Source organism: Strigops habroptila, unplaced genomic scaffold (assembly GCF_004027225.2).
Source record: "Strigops habroptila isolate Jane unplaced genomic scaffold, bStrHab1.2.pri NC_044299.1_ctg1, whole genome shotgun sequence".
Taxonomy (NCBI): Eukaryota; Metazoa; Chordata; class Aves; order Psittaciformes; family Psittacidae; genus Strigops; species Strigops habroptila.
Genome location: NW_022651056.1, coordinates 322,831 through 340,280, shown reverse-complemented (window position 1 = coordinate 340,280; position 17,450 = coordinate 322,831). Strand labels below are relative to the sequence as shown.

The 17,450-nt window shown below is 55.2% G+C and overlaps 3 protein-coding genes and 1 non-coding gene across 4 annotated transcripts in view; 2 read left to right on the top strand and 2 right to left on the bottom strand.

The window, feature by feature from the left end:
* Positions 1-1,348: 1,348 nt before the first annotated feature.
* Positions 1,349-1,430, top strand: TRNAL-AAG. The gene has a single exon. It is a non-coding gene; the product is annotated as a tRNA-Leu (tRNA).
* On the bottom strand, positions 1,381-5,195 carry LOC115618845. The gene is made up of 8 exons (XM_030510780.1): positions 4,647-5,195; positions 4,318-4,413; positions 4,013-4,243; positions 3,793-3,906; positions 3,018-3,282; positions 2,798-2,892; positions 2,441-2,507; positions 1,381-1,460 (listed from the first exon to the last, which is right to left on the bottom strand). The coding sequence occupies exons 1-8, from the start codon at positions 5,193-5,195 to the stop codon at positions 1,381-1,383; spliced, it is 1,497 nt and encodes a 498-aa protein (XP_030366640.1).
* Positions 5,196-5,935: 740 nt separating this feature from the next.
* Positions 5,936-17,450, bottom strand: part of LOC115618870 (E3 ubiquitin-protein ligase TRIM7-like) — a 16,452-nt gene continuing 4,937 nt past the window's right edge. Inside the window, exons 17-42 of the mRNA XM_030510823.1 lie at positions 17,295-17,315; positions 16,212-16,232; positions 16,097-16,117; positions 15,878-15,898; positions 15,487-15,507; positions 15,375-15,395; positions 15,146-15,285; positions 13,896-14,037; positions 13,493-13,513; positions 12,871-12,999; positions 11,317-11,340; positions 11,198-11,218; positions 10,277-10,297; positions 10,166-10,186; positions 9,872-9,892; positions 9,641-9,661; positions 9,477-9,497; positions 9,175-9,195; positions 8,919-8,939; positions 8,810-8,830; positions 8,701-8,721; positions 8,587-8,607; positions 8,121-8,141; positions 7,930-7,950; positions 7,835-7,855; positions 5,936-6,666 (exon numbers count right to left, since the gene is read on the bottom strand). Coding sequence (XP_030366683.1) covers positions 6,155-6,666; positions 7,835-7,855; positions 7,930-7,950; positions 8,121-8,141; positions 8,587-8,607; positions 8,701-8,721; positions 8,810-8,830; positions 8,919-8,939; positions 9,175-9,195; positions 9,477-9,497; positions 9,641-9,661; positions 9,872-9,892; positions 10,166-10,186; positions 10,277-10,297; positions 11,198-11,218; positions 11,317-11,340; positions 12,871-12,999; positions 13,493-13,513; positions 13,896-14,037; positions 15,146-15,285; positions 15,375-15,395; positions 15,487-15,507; positions 15,878-15,898; positions 16,097-16,117; positions 16,212-16,232; positions 17,295-17,315 — 1,388 coding nt within the window. The 3' untranslated portion in view covers positions 5,936-6,154. The remainder of the gene's footprint in view (positions 6,667-7,834; positions 7,856-7,929; positions 7,951-8,120; positions 8,142-8,586; positions 8,608-8,700; positions 8,722-8,809; positions 8,831-8,918; positions 8,940-9,174; positions 9,196-9,476; positions 9,498-9,640; positions 9,662-9,871; positions 9,893-10,165; positions 10,187-10,276; positions 10,298-11,197; positions 11,219-11,316; positions 11,341-12,870; positions 13,000-13,492; positions 13,514-13,895; positions 14,038-15,145; positions 15,286-15,374; positions 15,396-15,486; positions 15,508-15,877; positions 15,899-16,096; positions 16,118-16,211; positions 16,233-17,294; positions 17,316-17,450) is intronic.
* LOC115618887 (zinc finger protein RFP-like) overlaps positions 17,405-17,450 on the top strand; it is a 26,063-nt gene continuing 26,017 nt past the window's right edge. The window contains exon 1 of the mRNA XM_030510854.1: positions 17,405-17,410. The gene's annotated coding sequence lies outside the window, so the exon portion shown is untranslated. The remainder of the gene's footprint in view (positions 17,411-17,450) is intronic.

Below are 17,450 nucleotides of genomic sequence, written 5' to 3'. Positions count from 1 at the left end.
GATCATGGATGGATGGAGAATGGATGGATGATGGATGATGAATGGATGATGGAGGTATGGAGGGATGGAGAGATGAATGGATGCTTGATGGATGGATGGATGGATAGATGATAGATGGATGGATCATGGATGAGGGATGAATGGATGGATGGGTGGATGGGTGATGGATGGATGGGTGGATGCATGGATGATGGATGGATGGGTGGATGGATGATGAATGGATGCTTGATGGATGGATGGGTGGATGCATGATGAATGGATGGATGGATGATGGATGGATGGATGGATGATGGATGGATGGATGATGGATGGATGATAGATGATGGATGATGGATGCATGGATAATGGAATGGACACCCCATCCATCCCATAACACCTTTCAACATGGATTTCCACCCTCCTTCCCGCACCCCACCAGCAGAGCACGCTCTCAGGACCAAGCACGCGGTGGTGGGTCACAGCTCGGTGCTGCTGCAGTAGGGTCCGGCTGGAGGCGAACGTCCAGATCCTCCTCCGGAGCCCAAATCGCCTCTTTCTATCTTCCCACCTTCAAACCCACCTGAAGAAGACAAAGCCCATCCTGGAGCCGAGGGTCCCCCCAAGATCTGGATCTTCTGTTCTCCAAACACACGTTTTCCTCCCCCGATTCCCCCTCGGGCTCTGTCTCACCCGAGCGTCGCTGCTGCCGCCCAACCCCACACCATGGCCCCACCACGCTGTGGGGCTGGGAACCTCCTCTGTGGGTCCCAGCTCCACCACGAGGTGAATAAATGAACGTGGGTCTCCGGGAGTGTGGGGTCGTGATTTGATGGCGCATGGTTGGGTGGGATGATGGGGGGGACCCTCCACGGCTCCTGCATCCTGATGGCTCCGGCTGCTCCCGGAGCAGGGATGATGCTCCCGGGCTCGGTTGTGTTGGAGGTTGAGCGTTGGGGACGTGGGGACATGGTCCTGGTGGGGCTGGAGAACCAGAGCCCCCATCATGGAGCTGGAGGGGACATTCCCACCGGCGGGATGGCCTCGGGATGCGGTGGGTGGGAATTCCAGGTGTGAGGATATGGTGGGGCTGTGGGATGAGCACCGGGAGCGGGGATGTCCCATCCTGGGCATCCTCATGGATGGGCTCCTGGAGACCCATCCATGGGACCCATCCCAAAGGGACCTCAGGGTGGGGAGAGGCACTGAGGGGGGGTCCTTCACCCCTTGTTTTCCATAGGGAATCCCATCCTTCCCAGCGGGATCATGCAACCCCCCCACCTTTTCCCATTAACCCCCAGTTGGGAACATCCCAGAATTCCCATTTTTCCCCTTTTCCCTGCACACCAGGAGCCCCATTGCTCCCTATGCAGGTAGCGTGGCCGAGCGGTCTAAGGCGCTGGATTAAGGCTCCAGTCTCTTCGGGGGCGTGGGTTCGAATCCCACCGCTGCCAGGTCCCTTTTGGGCGCAGCTGCTGCCACATCTGGAAGAGTGGGGAGGGGGAGACCACATCTGGTCTATGCCACCACCCCCCCCACATCTGCCAGCCCATCAGACCCCCACAAACCTCCGATAAGAGAATGGGGTTAAAGAAATCCATGGGGATTGAAGCTGGGATTGACACACCCCCCCCCCCATTCTTTGGGATGGGGGATCCTTTTTGCTTCCAGGAAACAGGGAAAGCCGAAGCGTTCATCTATGACCAGGAGCTCAAAGCCCCGTTGGGGGCAGCCAAACCCCCTTTTCCACCTTCCCACCCCCCCGCACATCCATATCCGTGCTGCTGGTTCCTCCTCTCCCATCCGCAGCCAAGGGATGGGGAAGAGCCGGGATGGAGGGAGCTGCTCCCACCTCCAAAACAGGGGTTTCCAGCCCCAAAATGAGCCTCAGCATCCCTGGGAGCAGGCACTGATGCGTTGTCCCAGCCCAGGGCAAAACATGGGATCATGGGATGGGCTCATCCAATTCCCTTTGCAGAGCCAAGCCTCTATGGATGTCCCACCTGCAAGAAGTGCTCCCAGGACAGGTCACACTCCCATTCCCATTGCTCCCATTCCCGTTGCTCCCATTCCCATCGCTCCCATCCCCATCCTTCCCATTTCCATTGCTCCCATTCCCATCCCTCCCATCCCCATCCCTCCCATCCCATCGCTGCCCCTCTGCATCCCCCCGGTCCATGGTGACATCCGTGGGTCTCTCTATGGGTCCATCCATGGGTCAAGCCCAGTAAACCCCAACCCATACAAAGCCCCATCTCCCCTTCACCCTCATGCTGCCGGCACCATCCCATGGCAACAGTGTGAATGCAATCAGTGCTGGATGCTCTGGAAGCTGGGATGCCCCATGGACATTTTGGGGGGGGCAGGATGAAAACAATTGCCAAGAGAATTCCAGTTGAGTTTTGGGAGCAAATCGATTCTCTTATAGGGAAAACCCGGGAGAGGAGCGGGAACAGCCACGGGCAGAGGCGGAGGCGGGATCCCTTCCCCAGCTGGAAGAAGGGGAAGACCCTCTCCCTGCCAAAGGAAGCCTTTGGGAAGGTGAACCCGGGGGGGTCCCCCTCCGCCAGGTAAGACCTCACCTTCCCCTCCCCGTGATCCAGCGCCACCCACACCCTCCTGCTCCGCTTCCCTATCTCCAACCCAAACTTCCCCTGTCCCAGTTCAAACCCATCACCCCCCGTCCTGTCGCTGCTTCCCGATGTCCCGCATCCATCTCCACGTCTTCCCGCCCGCCTCATGCGGGAGGAGCCCTCTGCACCTCCAGGAACCCCAAAGCTCCTCATTCCCAACCTTTTTAATCCCTCTTTTGCCCGAAAACGCCTTTGTTGGAGCCGCTTCTGCAGAGATCCTCACCTCCTCCATCTGCTCCCGGGGATGCTCCTTGCTCCTTCTCCACTTCCGACGGCAAAGTGTCTATGGGGTGAAAAGCGAAGGTTGGATGGGCAGAAGGACCTGAGGTAACGCTGGCTCCTGCTTTTCCTGGGAAAGCAGGAAACCCGGGATGAACAGGGTGGAAGGACCCCATCACCCCCCGGTACCTTGGAATGTGCCCAGCGCCTCCATGAGGACACGGTTCTGTCGGGAGATGACCTCGAGCTTCTGCTCCAGGTCCTGGAAGGTCTCTGTTATCCTCCGGGAATTGCCCATCTCCAACCTGGACGCGACCTTAGATGTGGGGCTGGGACCGACCCTCCTGACCCCCACATCCTGTGGGGATGGGGCGCAGCTGGTTGTCCCCAGTATCCCTGTATCCCAAGCTGGAGATGCCGACCAGCTCCCTGTGGACACTTGGCTCCCATCGCCCTCATGGCCAAGAGGACCCTTAGGGAGCATCCCCCCCCTTGTCTCCAAACCTCGCTTCAAGCCCTGCCTTGGAGCCAGAATTCCCATGGGATTGGTGTCCATGAGCCTTCCCATGGGATTGGTGTCCTTGAACCTTCCCATGAGATTGGTGCCCATGAGCCTTCCCATGGGAATGGTGTCCATGAGCCTTCCAGTGGGAATGGTGCCCATGACCGTTCCCATGGGAATGGTGCCCATGAGCCTTCCCATGGGATTGGTGCCCATGACCCTTCCCATGGGATTGGTGCCCATGACCCTTCCCATGGGAATGATGCCCACGAGCCTTCCCATGGGATTGGTGTCCATGACCCTTCCCATGGGAATGGTGCCCATGACCCTTCCCATGGGATTGGTGTCCACGAGCCTTCCCATGGGAATGGTGCCCACGAGCCTTCCCATGGGATTGGTGTCCATGACCCTTCCCATGGGAATGGTGCCCATGAGCCTTCCCATAGGAATGGTGCCCATGACCCTTCCCATGGGATTGGTGTCCACGAGCCTTCCCATGGGAATGATGCCCATGAGCCTTCCCATGGGACACGGGTGCTGGAGGAGCACGTACCTGTCCACAGCGCTTCGGGCACCCTGGAATAAAGACAGGGAGGGACAAGCCTCATTCTCCCGCCCCAATCCATCGGGAACGCTCCATCCAAGGCGCTGCCGGGGCGGGGGGCGGGGGGCACCATCCCACCTGCAGGAACACGCTCCCGGCTCCCTCGAGCTGCCTTTCCATGGCGCCGATGAGCGCCTGGAGGAGCCCGAGCTCCCCCCGGATCCTGGCGTCCTCCTGCCCCTGCCTGGCCCTGGCCTGGCGCTGCAGCTCCCGCAGCCGCAGCAGCTCCCGCAGCTCCCGATCCCGCAGGAAGCGCCGCAGCCGCCGGAATTCCGCCGCCAGCGCCTGCCCCTGCAGCTCCGTCCGTGCCTGCGGGGCGCGCGGTGAGCACGGAGCACACCGGGATAGGATCCCAGCTCCCGGCAGGAAGAGCATCCACCTACCAGGTAATCCCGGCACCGCCTCTCGCCGCTCGCCTTCAGGTCCCAAAGCGCTTCCCGGTGCTTCCGGAGCGTCTCCAGATCCTTCTGTGTTTGCTCCTGGAAGCGAAGGGGATGGGGAGGTTGGGAAGGGGGGGTGCTTGGGAATGCTCCCCAGCAAGTGGGCACAGGGATGGACGGGGCGCAAGAGGAGCCGGCTGCATTCTCCCATGGGATAAACTGGAAGAGAGACTCATGGAATGGGTTGGAAGAGCCCTTCAAAGCCCACCCAATCCAGCCCCATGAGGGCCTCAAGATCCCAAATGCCTCTTGGGATTTAGGCTTGGAATGACCATATTCCCGGGTTTAGCCCCAAAGTTGGGGTTATTCTTGTCTGGGTCTCCCCAGTTATTCCCATGAGGATAAACCCCAACTATAGGGAACTCCCGAGCCGGCTCCAAGCCCATGATCCCGAGGAGCTCCCAGAAACCCCTTGAGATGATCCGGAAAGGAATAACCTGGTTCATGGAGCTGCCTTTGTCCTCCCGTGGGGATTCCTCTGCGGTGGCACCTCCACAAGCCCTTGGTCCATCACGGCTGGAGCCAGAGGCCTTCGCATCCCATGGGATCCTGTGCCATGAGCAGAGCTGCTCCGGCCCTTCCCGGCCTCCATCCAGAGCCAGGAGCTTCAGCTTCTCCACCAAGTGCTCCAGATGCTGCTTGGGCCGGAAGCTGCTTTTCCTGCCGTGGTTCCGATGGGCATCTCCAATGGGGCAGCACAGCCGGGACCGGGATGTGCCGCCTACTTCCCAGCCCGGGGAAGCGGGAGCCTCATCCCTTGCTCCAGGTGGACCAGAGGCTCCTCCAGCCCTTGTTCCCTTTGCTGCCGGCGGGATGGACATGGAGACGTGTCCGCATGGAGCAGCGGGAAGCTCCGATCTCCTTCAGATGCTGGTTTGGGAAGGGGCGAGTTTTCCTTCAGCAATCCCTGCGCCCGGACACCCACCTCTTGGGCATCCCGTTGGCGCCTCCTCTCCATAGGGACCAACGGGATGGTGGGAACCATCATTCCATCCCCAACCTCCGCCGCCAACACGCTCCCTCCTTGCTACGTCCCCCTATGGAGGCTTCCCATGGAGCAAAGCCAAGGCAGGGCCCTCCCCGTGCCCACAATCCATGGATTTAGGGTTTTCCTGTCGCTGGGACCATCCCGATGGAGTCACTTACCCCGTTGGGTTGATTCTGATGGAGCTTTGGGTGCTTCAGGCCATGGGGCTCCTCTCCAGGACTCTGGGGCCGTCCGGAGCCGGTCACATGCGGGATACAGGGATAAGATCATCCCTATTTAAGGAAGCGGGAGGAATGTGCTGCCGGGCCACGGCTCATTCCTGCCCCTCCGCTGAGGCCCCACTTGGGCTTGTCCATCCCTCTCCTCCTCCCACTTGGGTCTTCTCCAGCCAACCCAACCCTGGGGCCAGCACAAAGGGGCAACGATGGAGCAAAGAACCCACATCCCATCCCCTCCGAAAGATGGGGCGTGCTTGGAATGATCCTGCATGGAATGATCCCGCATGGAATGATCCCACACGGAATGACCCAAGGACAGCCCTGACCCTGGAACCAGCACAAAGGAACCGAATGCTCTGGAGAGTCTCAAGTGGTTTATTGTCCATCAGGAAGCACCCGTTGGGTGCCCCACGGTGGGTGGGTGGGAGACACGGATGAAGGTTCTTGGAGCACGCAGGGATGGAAAAGGCGCCACCAAAGGGCGGTGAGACATGGATGGGGAGGACCACAGCATCCATCAGCGACGTCCCGGAGCTCCCAAGGTGCTTCCATCCTTCCTGCCCCTCCGGGACAGTCACCGGAGCAGGGAGATGGAGCCCAGCTCCAGCCAGAACCACGGCCGGAGCCGCTCGCCGCGGAAGGAGGCGCGCGGGAAGGTGAAGATGGGCGCTTGGTTCTCCACGTCGAAGAACCTCACCTCTCCCCACTCATAATCCAGGGAGACGCGGATCCTGCGCGGCACCCGCGGCAGCCTCAGGGTGACGGGAGGCGACGTGAGGGCTCTGCTCTGGAAGCCCCATTGCTGCAGGGCCCAGGTGCCCTCCTCGGGGCTGAAGGCGACGGGTCCCTGCCGGGGGCAGGACTCGCGGGTGACGCCGATGGCGCAGTGCTGGCCCTGGCCCACGTCCACGTCCCAGCAGTGCCGCCCCGAGGAGAAGGCCTCGCGGCCCAGCACGCAGGGAGCGGCGGCGAAGCGCTCGGCGGCGCCGGGGGGCTCCCGGAGCCCGTATTCCCACCGCACGCTCCGCTCGTCCCGCGACACGAGCAGCCGAGGGTGCGCCGTGGCCGGGTCCAGCGTCACCTCCGCTGCGGCAGGACGAGGAACAGGTTAACCTTGGACCTGCTCCTTGCCTGGGACCGGGCTCTTCTGGGGCAGCTAATGGGGGTTTGGGGTCTTCTGGGGCAGCTAATGGGGGTTTTGGGGTCTTCTGGGGCAGCTAATGGGGGTTTGGGGTCTTCTGGGGCAGCTAATGAGGGTTTTGGGGTCTTCCAGGGCAGCTAATGGGGGTTTTGGGGTCTTCTGGGGCAGCTAATGGGGGGTTTGGGGTCTTCTGGGGCAGCTAATGGGGGGTTTTGGGGTCTTCTGGGGCATCTAATGGGGGTTTTGGGGTCCTCTTTGACATCTACAGTGGGTTTTGGTGTCTTATTGGGCATCTAATGGGAGTTTTGAGATCTTCTGGGGCAGCTAATGGGGATTTTGGGGTCTTCCAGGGCAGCTAATGGGGATTTTGGGGTCTTCCGGTGCAGCTAATGGGGGGTTTGGGGTCCTCTTCGACATCTACAGTGGGTTTTGGTGTCTTATTGGGCAGCTAATGGGGGTTTTGGGGTCTTATTGGGCATTTAATGGGGGTTTTGCGGTCCTCTTCGACATCTACAGTGGGTTTTGGTATCTTATTGGGCATCTAATGGGAGTTTTGAGATCTTCTGGGGCAGCTAATGGGGATTTTGGGGTCTTCCAGGGCAGCTAATGGGGGTTTTGGGGTCCTCTTGGGCAGCTAATGGGGGTTTTGGAGTCCTCTTGGGCAGCTAATGGGGGTTTTGGGGTCTTCCGGGGCAGCTAATGGGGGTTTTGGTGTCCTCTTGGACATCTAATGTGGGTTTTGGTGTCCTCTTGGGCATCTAATGTGGGTTTTGGTGCCCTCTTGGACATCTAATGGGGGTTTTGGTGCCCTCTTGGACATCTAATGGGGGTTTTGGTGTCCTCTTGGGCATCTAATGGGGGTTTTGGGGTCATCTCGGACACCTAATGGGTGTTTTGGCATCATCTTGGACATCTAATGGGTGTTTTGGTGTAATCTTGGGTATCTACAGTGTGTTTTGGGGTCATCTTGGCCATCTACAAGGGGTTTTGGGCACCCTCTTGGCCATCTAGAGGTGGTTTTGGTGCCCTGGGGACATCCAGCGGGGCTTTCGGTGCCTTTGGGGGCAGCCCCGTGCTCGCCGGGCGCATCCTCCTGCTCCCGCCACCACTCACCCCTCGTCTCCTCTTCCTTCCCTAAGGACACACACAAAGGACTCACGCTGCCGCCGGGGGCCCGGGGGGGCTGCAGGGGCAGGACAGGGACTCACTGTGCTCCCGGAGGCACCTTCCTGCAGGAAGGACACGGCAGAGCCCCGTTACCGTCGGGATGCTCCCGACCGGCGCTTCCCCCTTTCCCGGCTGCTCCCGCAGTGTCCATGGAGGCGGAAGACCCACAGACGCCACATTCCCACCATCCCGGCCCCCCGGATCCTCCCTGCCTGCTCCCGAGGTCACTCACGTGCTTTGGCTTTGTATTCCTCTGGGAAGAGAAGCAAAGGGAACGGTCAGTGCACGTTGCTCGGCCGTTCCCGAGCGTTCCCAAAGCAATCCCAGGTTTCCGGGCGCAGGGATTAGCACGGGTTGGATAAAGAGGTAAGACATGGAGAAGGAAAAGCTCCAGGAAGCTTCCAGGGCCTAAAGGGCTGACAAGAAACCTGGGAAAGGGCTTCCACAACGGCACGTAGGGATGGGATGAGGAGCAATGGCTCCCAACTGGAAGAGGTGGATGGATATTGGGAAGAAGAGGGTGGTGGGACACCGGGATGGGGTGGATGGAGAAGGTTTGGATGCTCCATCCCTTCCAGGCCAGCTTGGAGCAACCTGCCCTATGGAAGTGTCCCCATGGCCTTGGGTTGGAGCTGGAGGAGCTTTAAGGCCCTTTCCCACCCATTCCATGATCCTTTCTCCCATCCCAAGGCACTCACCGAGCTCCGCTGTGAGTTCCTCTGGGAAGACAAGAGGAAAAGAAGGATTCCCATGAGAATTCCCGGCGCAGGGATCACGCACACAAAGGTCTCGGGCTGGAATCTGCCACTCACCGATTCTCCTCTCGCGGCTCTCTATGGAAAGAGAAGCCCAAATCAATCCCAGCTGGCTTTTTCCCAAATCCCCATCCCAAAGTGTGTGGGGAAGCAGGAAAACACTCACCGATCCCTGCGGACAAGTCGCCTGGGAGAGAACAAACCCAAAGTGATCCATCGCCCTCAGCCTGGCGATGGAAGCACAAGTGGGGGTGCAGGGAGGGGGGGGCACGTACCGATCCGGGCATCCCGTTGTCCTAAAAGAGGGAAAAGAGATGGAAAAGTGGGAAAAAAGGGAGTTATTCCCAAGTTTTTGGGTGTTTCATCCTGAGGTTTTGCTGCTCCATGGGGAGAACTGACGTTCCCGTTTTGCCCCGGGTGTCATTCCCATACGGGCTTCCTTTGTTTCCAAGCAAAGACCCAACCGGCTCCCCCCAATCCCAGCCTAAATCCCGAAGGATCCACCCAGGTTGGGATAGTGAAGGGACTCACCCAGCTCCGCCGTGAGTTCCTCTGGGAAGAGCAAAAGGAAAAGTAGGTTTAATGATGGTTATTCCTCCCTTATAGATCCATCAACCACCAGTTTATGGAGTTTGGGTTGTATCCCAATGGATTGAGCATCACGGCACCGACCCCCATGGATCCAAACCATCATTCCAAAGGGGTTTGGGATGCCCGGGGAGAAGCAAACAGCCACGGAGCCTTTAGGGCTCCTTTCATCCCACATTAGAAGGGAAGAGCTCTGCTTCCATGCAACATTCCCACGTGCTTCCCTATGGAAGAGCAGCACTCACCGACGCGCGCGCTCCGCTCCGCTGGGAATGGGGAAAACAGGGAAAAGAGACAAAGCTTCAGGTTCTGCGGCTTTGCAGCAGCCACACTGCAACTGGGAAAAGGGCAGGGAAAAGGGAATGGCAGGGAAAGGGCCGGGAAGGAGGAAAGGCCGGGAAGGACTCACCAAGCTCTCCCGTGATTTCCCCTTAAAGGGAGGGAATAAAGGACACAATTAGGATTTCTTGGCTCAAGCGAAACCTCGGGAGCAATCCCAGTATTCCAACAACCATGTGGGAATTTGGTATTTGGGGGGCGGAGGAAGCTCTTCCCGGGATTGGGATAATGCAGCCAGAATCTGCCCGCTGCAAACCCATCCCGAGCACCCAAACGCACCCAAAAAGAGAACAAAACCCACCTATCTGCTTCTCCCGGTCCTCTAAAAACAAGGAAGAAAACCAGGATTAGGATAATAAGGGAGAGAAAACCACAGATTTCCATTGGGATTTTCTCCTTCTCCACTATCCCGCCTATGGGAAGACCCGAATTTCCTCCACATCCACAGTGAAATGGTGGGGAAAAGCAAAAAGCTGCTTCTGAGGATGAGGTTCTGACGTTCCCGTCACTGATTCCCTGTGGGAAGAGCCTCGGGGCTTCCAACCCAGCCCAATTCCAACCGGGACAGCGGGAAGAGCCCCTGGCAGGGACTTACCCAGCTCCGCGGCGAGCTCGGCTGGGAAGAGAGAAGCAGGGAAGGGGCATCAGAGCAGGGAAGCCAGGCGGGAAGAGCTCCTGCCAAGGCGGGAGGGGGAACGGGGCTCACCTCTTTCCAGGTCACCGTCCTCTGGGAATGGGAAAGAGACGGGGAAGGGGAAAAGGAGGGGAAGGGGAAGAGATGGGGAAGGGGAAGGGAAGGACATAGAGAAGGGAAGGAAAAGGAGAAGGGGAAGAGAAGGAGAAGAGAAGGAGAAGGAGAAGAGAAGAAGGAGAAGAGAAGGAGAAGGGAAGGAGAAGGAGAAGGGGAAGAGAAGGAGAAGAGAAGGGAAGGAGAAGGAGAAGGGGAAGGAGAAGGAGAAGGGAAGGAGAAGAAGGAGAAGGGGAAGAGAAGGAGAAGGGAAAAAAAGGAGAAGGGGAAGAGAAGGAGAAGGGAAGGAGAAGGAGAAGGGGAAGAGGAGGAGAAGAGAAGGGAAGGAGAATGAGAAGGGGAAAGAGAAGGAGAAGGGAAGGAGAAGAAGGAGAAGGGAAGGAGAAGGAGAAGGGAAGGAGAAAGAGAAGGAGAAGGGAAGGAGAAGGGAAGGAGAAGGAGAAGGAGAAGGAGAAGGGAAGGAGAAGGAGAAGGGAAGGAGAAGGGGAAGAGAAGGAGAAGGGAAGGAGAAGGAGAAGGGAAGGAGAAAGAGAAGGAGAAGGGAAGGAGAAGGGAAGGAGAAGGAGAAGGAGAAGGAGAAGGAGAAGGGAAGGAGAAGGAGAAGGGAAGGAGAAGGGGAAGAGAAGGAGAAGGGAAGGAGAAGGAGAAGGAGAAGGGAAGGAGAAGGAGAAGGGAAGGAGAAGGGGAAGAGAAGGAGAAGGGAAGGAGAAGGAGAAGGGGAAGAGAAGGAGAAGGGAAGGAATGAGAATTCCTCGTAGCCTCTCCCCTTCCAGCCCCATCCCTCATGTGCTGCCGTTCCCATGCTCCAGCATAGGAACCGGTAGAGTCAGCCCTCGCCCCATCCCGGTTTTCCCAGTAGGAAGGAAGCTGGAGCTTTACCGAGCTCCTCAGAAGATCCATCTGCACAGGAACGAGAGGATGGGATACAAGTGTTAATCCATTAGAGAATCCACCATGGATCTATCCCAGCCCCTGAGGAGTGGGAACAAAGCACTCACCAGCTTCCTGCTCCCTCTGCTCCTCTGCCAGAAGGAAAAGAGAGAAAGGAAAAGGTGAGACCTGGATTTGCCCTTTTCCAGCCCGGATTTCCTATCCCAATCCCAGGTTCTATCCCTTGGCTACTTTTCCCAAGCGTTCCCTGGTGTTATTTTAGGCCCCTTGGCCCTCTGCCGTGATCCCCAAAAATAGATGCCAAAGGACGGGAAGAGCCAAACTGAGCCACCAAATCCCTCAGGCTGGATGTGGGGAGGTTTGGAACCGGCTTATCCAGCTCTGCTCCAGATTCCCTGGGAGAGGAAGGGATAAAGGTAAGGAGAAGGAGGAGGGAGAGGAAAAGGGGGGGAAAAGGAGAAGGAGAAGGAGAAGGAGAAGGAGAAGGAAAAGGAAAAGGAGAAGGAGAAGGAAAAGGAGAAGGAGAAGGAGAAGGAGAAGGAGAAGGAGAAGGAGAAGGAGAAGAAGAAGGAGAAGGAGAAGGAGAAGGAGAAGGAGAAGGAGAAGGAGAAGGAGAAGGAGAAGGAGAAGGAGAAGAAGAAGGAGAAGGAGAAGGAGAAGGAGAAGGAGAAGGAAAAGGAGAAGGAGAAGGAGAAGGAGAAGGAGAAGGAGAAGGAGAAGAAGAAGGAGAAGGAGAAGGAAAAGGAGAAGGAGAAGGAAAAGGAGAAGGAGAAGGAAAAGGAGAAGGAGAAGGAGAAGGAGAAGGAGAAGGAGAAGGAAAGGAGAAGGAGAAGGAAAAGGAGAAGGAGAAGGAGAAGGAGAAGGAAAAGGAGAAGGAGAAGGAGAAGGAGAAGGAGAAGGAGAAGGAGAAGGAGAAGGAGAAGGAGAAGGAGAAGGAGAAGAAGAAGGAGAAGGAGAAGGAGAAGGAAAAGGAGAAGGAAAAGGAGAAGGAGAAGGAGAAGGAAAAGGAGAAGGAGAAGGAGAAGGAGAAGGAAAAGGAGAAGGAGAAGGAGAAGGAGAAGGAGAAGGAGAAGGAGAAGGAGAAGGAGAAGGAGAAGGAGAAGGAGAAGGAGAAGGAGAAGGAGAAGAAGAAGGAGAAGGAGAAGGAGAAGGAAAAGGAGAAGGAAAAGGAGAAGGAGAAGGAGAAGGAAAAGGAGAAGGAGAAGGAGAAGGAGAAGGAAAAGGAGAAGGAGAAGGAGAAGGAAAAGGAGAAGGAGAAGGAGAAGGAGAAGGAAAAGGAAAAGGAGAAGGAAAAGGAGAAGTAGAAGGAGAAGGAGAAGGACAAGGAGAAGGAAAAGGAGAAGGAGAAGGAGAAGGAGAAGGAAAAGGAAAAGGAGAAGGACAAGGAGAAGGAGAAGTAGAAGGAAAAGAAGGAGAAGGGGGGGGGGAAAGGAGAAGGAAAAGAAGGAGAAGCGGGGGGAAGAATTCCAGAGATAAAATCTTGCCAATAAGGACTGAGCAGAAACTCTCACAGGGATTCAGGGAGAGGATCAGGTTCCCGGGACGTTTCCCTCCGATTCCTGCCATATTCCAGGGAGTATTCCCCCAAATCCATCTCTTTGTTGGCATGAGGAACCACACGGAGCACCCGCCCGCCCTGCAGGCTGCACACAGCGACTTACGGATTCCCGAATCCTGGCTCTCTGCAAGCGGGAAGAAATCCCGGTTATCACCATTAGCAGCCCTTTTCCCATGGGATTTATGGCCCGGGAGGGAGGAGAGACACGTACCGAGCAGCTCCCTGAGGTGCCCTGGGAGCGGAGAGACACGGATTAGGTCAAACATGGACATTTTGATGCCAACGTTATAGATGATGCACTTTATAGGGATGTATTTACGATGGAATGTGATTATTATCCATGTAACTGTACATTTATGGCACGTAAAATACAGATTGAGGGCATAAAGAGTAAGATTTACGTGGATTATGGGGAATATCAACACATTGGACACATAAATCCAATCCTGGGCACACTGGGGCCAATTTGGCAGCGGCTGCATTGGGATCCCGCAGGAAAACCATCACCTCTATCCCCTTTTCCCTTCACTTTTCCTCTTTTCCTTCAAACTGAAGCCATTTGGAGCATTGGACCCCCAAATCTGGGGGTTCTCCACTCCTGTATTTGGGTTTCCCAGGGAAGTCCCACAAGGAAACCTCTTTTCCACCGTGGATATTGGATTTAGAGCAAGTGCTGGGTTAGGCATGAGGCCCCCTCGACCCCCGGAGCAGGGAACGGCACTTACGGATCTCGGCTTCCTTTTCCACTGAAAGAAAGGAAATAATGGGAATAAATCCCGAGGAATTCGCACCATGTCCCAGAGCAGCCCTTGGGATCTTGGAACACTTCATCCCCATCCCCATTCTGCTTCCAACCCCTCGAGCCTCACACAATGAACCCTGTGGGTGAGACCCAGGCTCCAGCAGCCCCAAATACGACCCGGGAAGTATCCCAATGGGATTTATAGGAGGGATAAGCGGCTGTATCCATGACCCCCCCCTCCCAGTGCTGGTGCTCCCTCCGGTGTCCCTGCTCTGGCAGCCAGGATCTTGCCCTTCCCGCGCCCGCAGCTCGTGTTGCCCTGAGCTCATCCCTGGGAATAGCAGCGGGATAGAGCCCGGCCGGGGGCAGGAGCAGGGAATACTCACAGATGGCCACGTCCCGCTCCTCTGCAAACAGCAAAGCAAGAGGCAGAAATGAGCCCAAGGCCCAGCTCTGCCAAAGGCTCCTCCTGGAGCCGGGACCCGATCCCCGGTGCTGCTCGGCAGCGGGATTCGGGGAATGTCGGTTCTAGGGTGTCATGGAGTCATAGAGGCTACTATGGAATCCAGCACAGAATGGGATATCCTACCATATAGCTATATATTGTATCATATAATCATATATCCTGTCATATATCCTACTATATAATCATATATTCTAACATATAATCATATATCCTACTACATAATCATATATTCTCTCATACAACCATATATCCTATCATAAAAGCATATATTGTATCATATAATCATATATCTTATCATAAACCCATATATCCTGCCATATAACCATATACCCTATCGTATATCCTACCATATAACTATATATCCTATCATATAACCATATATCCTACCATATAATCATATATCCTATCATACATCGTATTATACAATCATATATCCTATTAGATAACCATATATCTTACGATATAATCAGATATCATACCACATATCCTATCATATAACCATATATCGTATCATATAACCATATATCCTACCATATAATCATATATCCTACCATATATACTATTATATAACCATATATTCTATTATATAACCATATGTCCTATAATATAACCGCATATCCTACCATATAATCACATATCTTATCATATACCTTATCACATAAGCATATATCCTATCATATAAGCATGTATCCTACTATATATCCTATCATACACTCATATATCCTATCATATAATTGTACAGCCTATCATATAAAGATATCTTCTATCACATAATCATGTATCCCATCATATAATTATATATTCTATCATATAACCTACTATATAATCAATCATATATCCTACCATATAATCATATACCCTACCATATAATCAAACATATACCCTACTATATGATCAATCATATTCCCTACCATACAATCAATCAGACACCCTACCATATAATTGTATATCCTACCATATAATCATCTATCCTGTCATATATCCTCCTATATAACCACTTATCCCACCGTGTCCCGCAGGATCCACCCCCAGGCCCCTCTGTACATCACCCTTTACCCCAGCCTTCGCACCCCCCCTCCTAGAGCCGACTAGCGCAGGAATCGCCCCTCGGGCACGGCAGCGGGAGGGCCGAGGGGAGCCCCGCGGGGGGGAAAGCTGGGAATTGCGTACCGAGCTGCGCCGCGCGCTGCCCTGCAAAGAGACAGGAGACGCCGCAGCAGGGCCGGGAGCTGCTGCCGCCGCCTCCGCGGGGCCGCGACTCCGGGCGTGGGTCCACAGGAGGCACTTACGGAGCTTCCTGCTGCATTCCCCTACGGAGCAGCGGGAATGGGGGTCAGCGCGCCGGGACCGGCTCCGCGGCGCTCCCGCCCAAGCCCGGGTTAATGGGGAAGAGACTTACTGATGTCCGCGGTGAGCTCCCCTGGGAAAGAGGGAAGACACAAGGGGATCTATGGAAAAGCCTCTGGAATTCCCCAACTCCGGGTTCTGGGAAGGGGGGAGGTGAAACCCACCTATTTTTGTGTGCTGCTCGCCTGGAATGGAGGGAAAACCAACCAGGAGTTACTTCCACGGCTCCTTCCCCTCACCCTTCATTATCTTATCCCATAACCTGGAATACCGAGTGCTTCCTGCTCTATGTTATTCCCATTATACACGTTATTCCCATTTCTAGTTATTTTAGGGGTTAAAACTTCCCTGTCTCTGCCCCTAAGATGCTGTTTCCCACCAGCTTCCGGAGGCAGAGCCGAGGCTGGGGCTCGGATTGAGGATTCCTTTGGGAAAACTACAATTTTATGGGATTTAATATTCCCAAATCTTGGATAGTTTGACCCATTTGAGTGAAAAATGAAGCAAATCATTAGGAATCAATGGAATTCAATGGAAGTAAAGCAGTGCACTCACCCAGCTCCGCCGTGAAGACCCCTACAAGCAGAAAGCAGCGTTAGATCCCATCCGAGCTCCCAAACTCCATGAGCCAGATCCCGGCTCATCTCAGCTCTTCCCATGGGCATTTCCCCCCCTTTCCCCTCCCCTTTGGATTCGGGCTTCCCAAATGAAGGAATTCCAGCATCCCTGCAATGACGGGAAGCACCGAGCCCTGGAGCAGGGAATGTCACTTACTGATGGTTGCGTCGCACTTTGCTAAGACAGAGATAAGGAATAAGAGATTCCCATCAGTTTTCCAGGCCCCTTTTCCCTTTTTCCCACTCTTTTTTCAGGCAGGAAAGTTACTCACCGAGTTCTGCAGTGAGTTTCCCTGGAAAAGGGGAAAGAGGAATGTGTTCACATCACTGCTCCCGTCTCCTCTCCGGGCACAACGGGAATAACTCCCTGGGTGTAGCTTACATGGTGTTGGAGGGAGCAACAGTGTGGAGTAAGGGTGGGAAATAGGGAAGAGGGGAAGCAAAGAGGAGGGAAAGGGAAAGGGGAGGGAAAGGGAAAGAGGGAATAGGGAAAGAGAAAGAGGGAAAGGGAAAGAGGGAATAGGGAAGGGGAAAGAGGAGGGAAAAGGAAAGAGGAGGGAAAGGGAAAGAGGAGGGAAAGGGAAAGAAGGAATAGGGAAAGGGGAGGGAAAGGGAAAGCGGGAATAGGGAAAGGGGAGGGAAAGGGAAAGAGGGAAAGGGAAAGAGGGAATAGGGAAAGAGAAAAAGGGAAAGGGAAAGGGAAAGGGAAAGAGAAAGAGGGAATAGGGAAAGGGGAGGGAAAGGGAAAGAAGAAAAGGGAAAGAGGGAATAGGGAAGGGGAAAGAGGAGGGAAAAGGAAAGAGGAGGGAAAGGGAAAGAGAGAATAGGGAAAGAGAAAGAAGAAAAGGGAAAGAGGGAATAGGGAAGGGGAAAGAGAAGGGAAAAGGAAAGAGGAGGGAAAGGGAAAGAGGAAGGAAAGGGAAAGAGGGAATAGGGAAAGGGGAGGGAAAGGGAAAGAGAAGGGAAAGGGAAAGAGGGAACAGGGAAAGGGGAGGGAAAGGGAAAGAGGGAATAGGGAAAGGGGAGGGAAAGGGAAAGAGGAGGGAAAGGGGAGGGAAAGGGAAAGAAGAGGGAAAGGGAAAGAGGGAACAGGGAAAGGGAAAGAGGGACTATGGAAAGGGAAAGAGGGAATAGGGAAAGGGAAAGAGGGAACAGGGAAAGATGAGGGGAAGGGAAAGAGGGAACAGGGAATAGCAGTGAGGGAAAGCACCATTCCAGCAATGGAAGGTTTGGGATTCAGAAACACTGGAAAACTGAGGAAAGTGGTGCCCGGGAGAGGAGATCCCTTGGGAACACGTGAGGAAAAGCCCTCCTGGCCCCAGGCTGAGCCCATCAGGAGCAGGAAAAGCACTTACGAAGCCTCGAATCCCGCTCTCCTGCAGGGAAAAGGAAGGGAAAAGACTCAAATCCAGCATTTTGGAAGGGTGGGGTTGTCCCTCTTCCCGCAGGACAAGGGCTCGAAGGCCAGGAGGTGGGAGCGAGGTTCCTCCCATCTCATTCCATACAATCCA

Coding starts and splice junctions, on each gene's coding strand:
- LOC115618845 (XM_030510780.1), bottom strand. CDS start 5,195: ATGTCCATCCCGCCGGCAGCAAAGGGAACAAGGGCTGGAGGAGCCTCT. Junction 2,893..3,017: donor GGCGCTGGGCACATTCCAAG/GTACCGGGGGGT, acceptor TTCACCCCATAG/ACACTTTGCCGTCGGAAGTG. Junction 2,508..2,797: donor GAAGCGGCTCCAACAAAGGC/GTTTTCGGGCAA, acceptor ACCTTCCCAAAG/GCTTCCTTTGGCAGGGAGAG.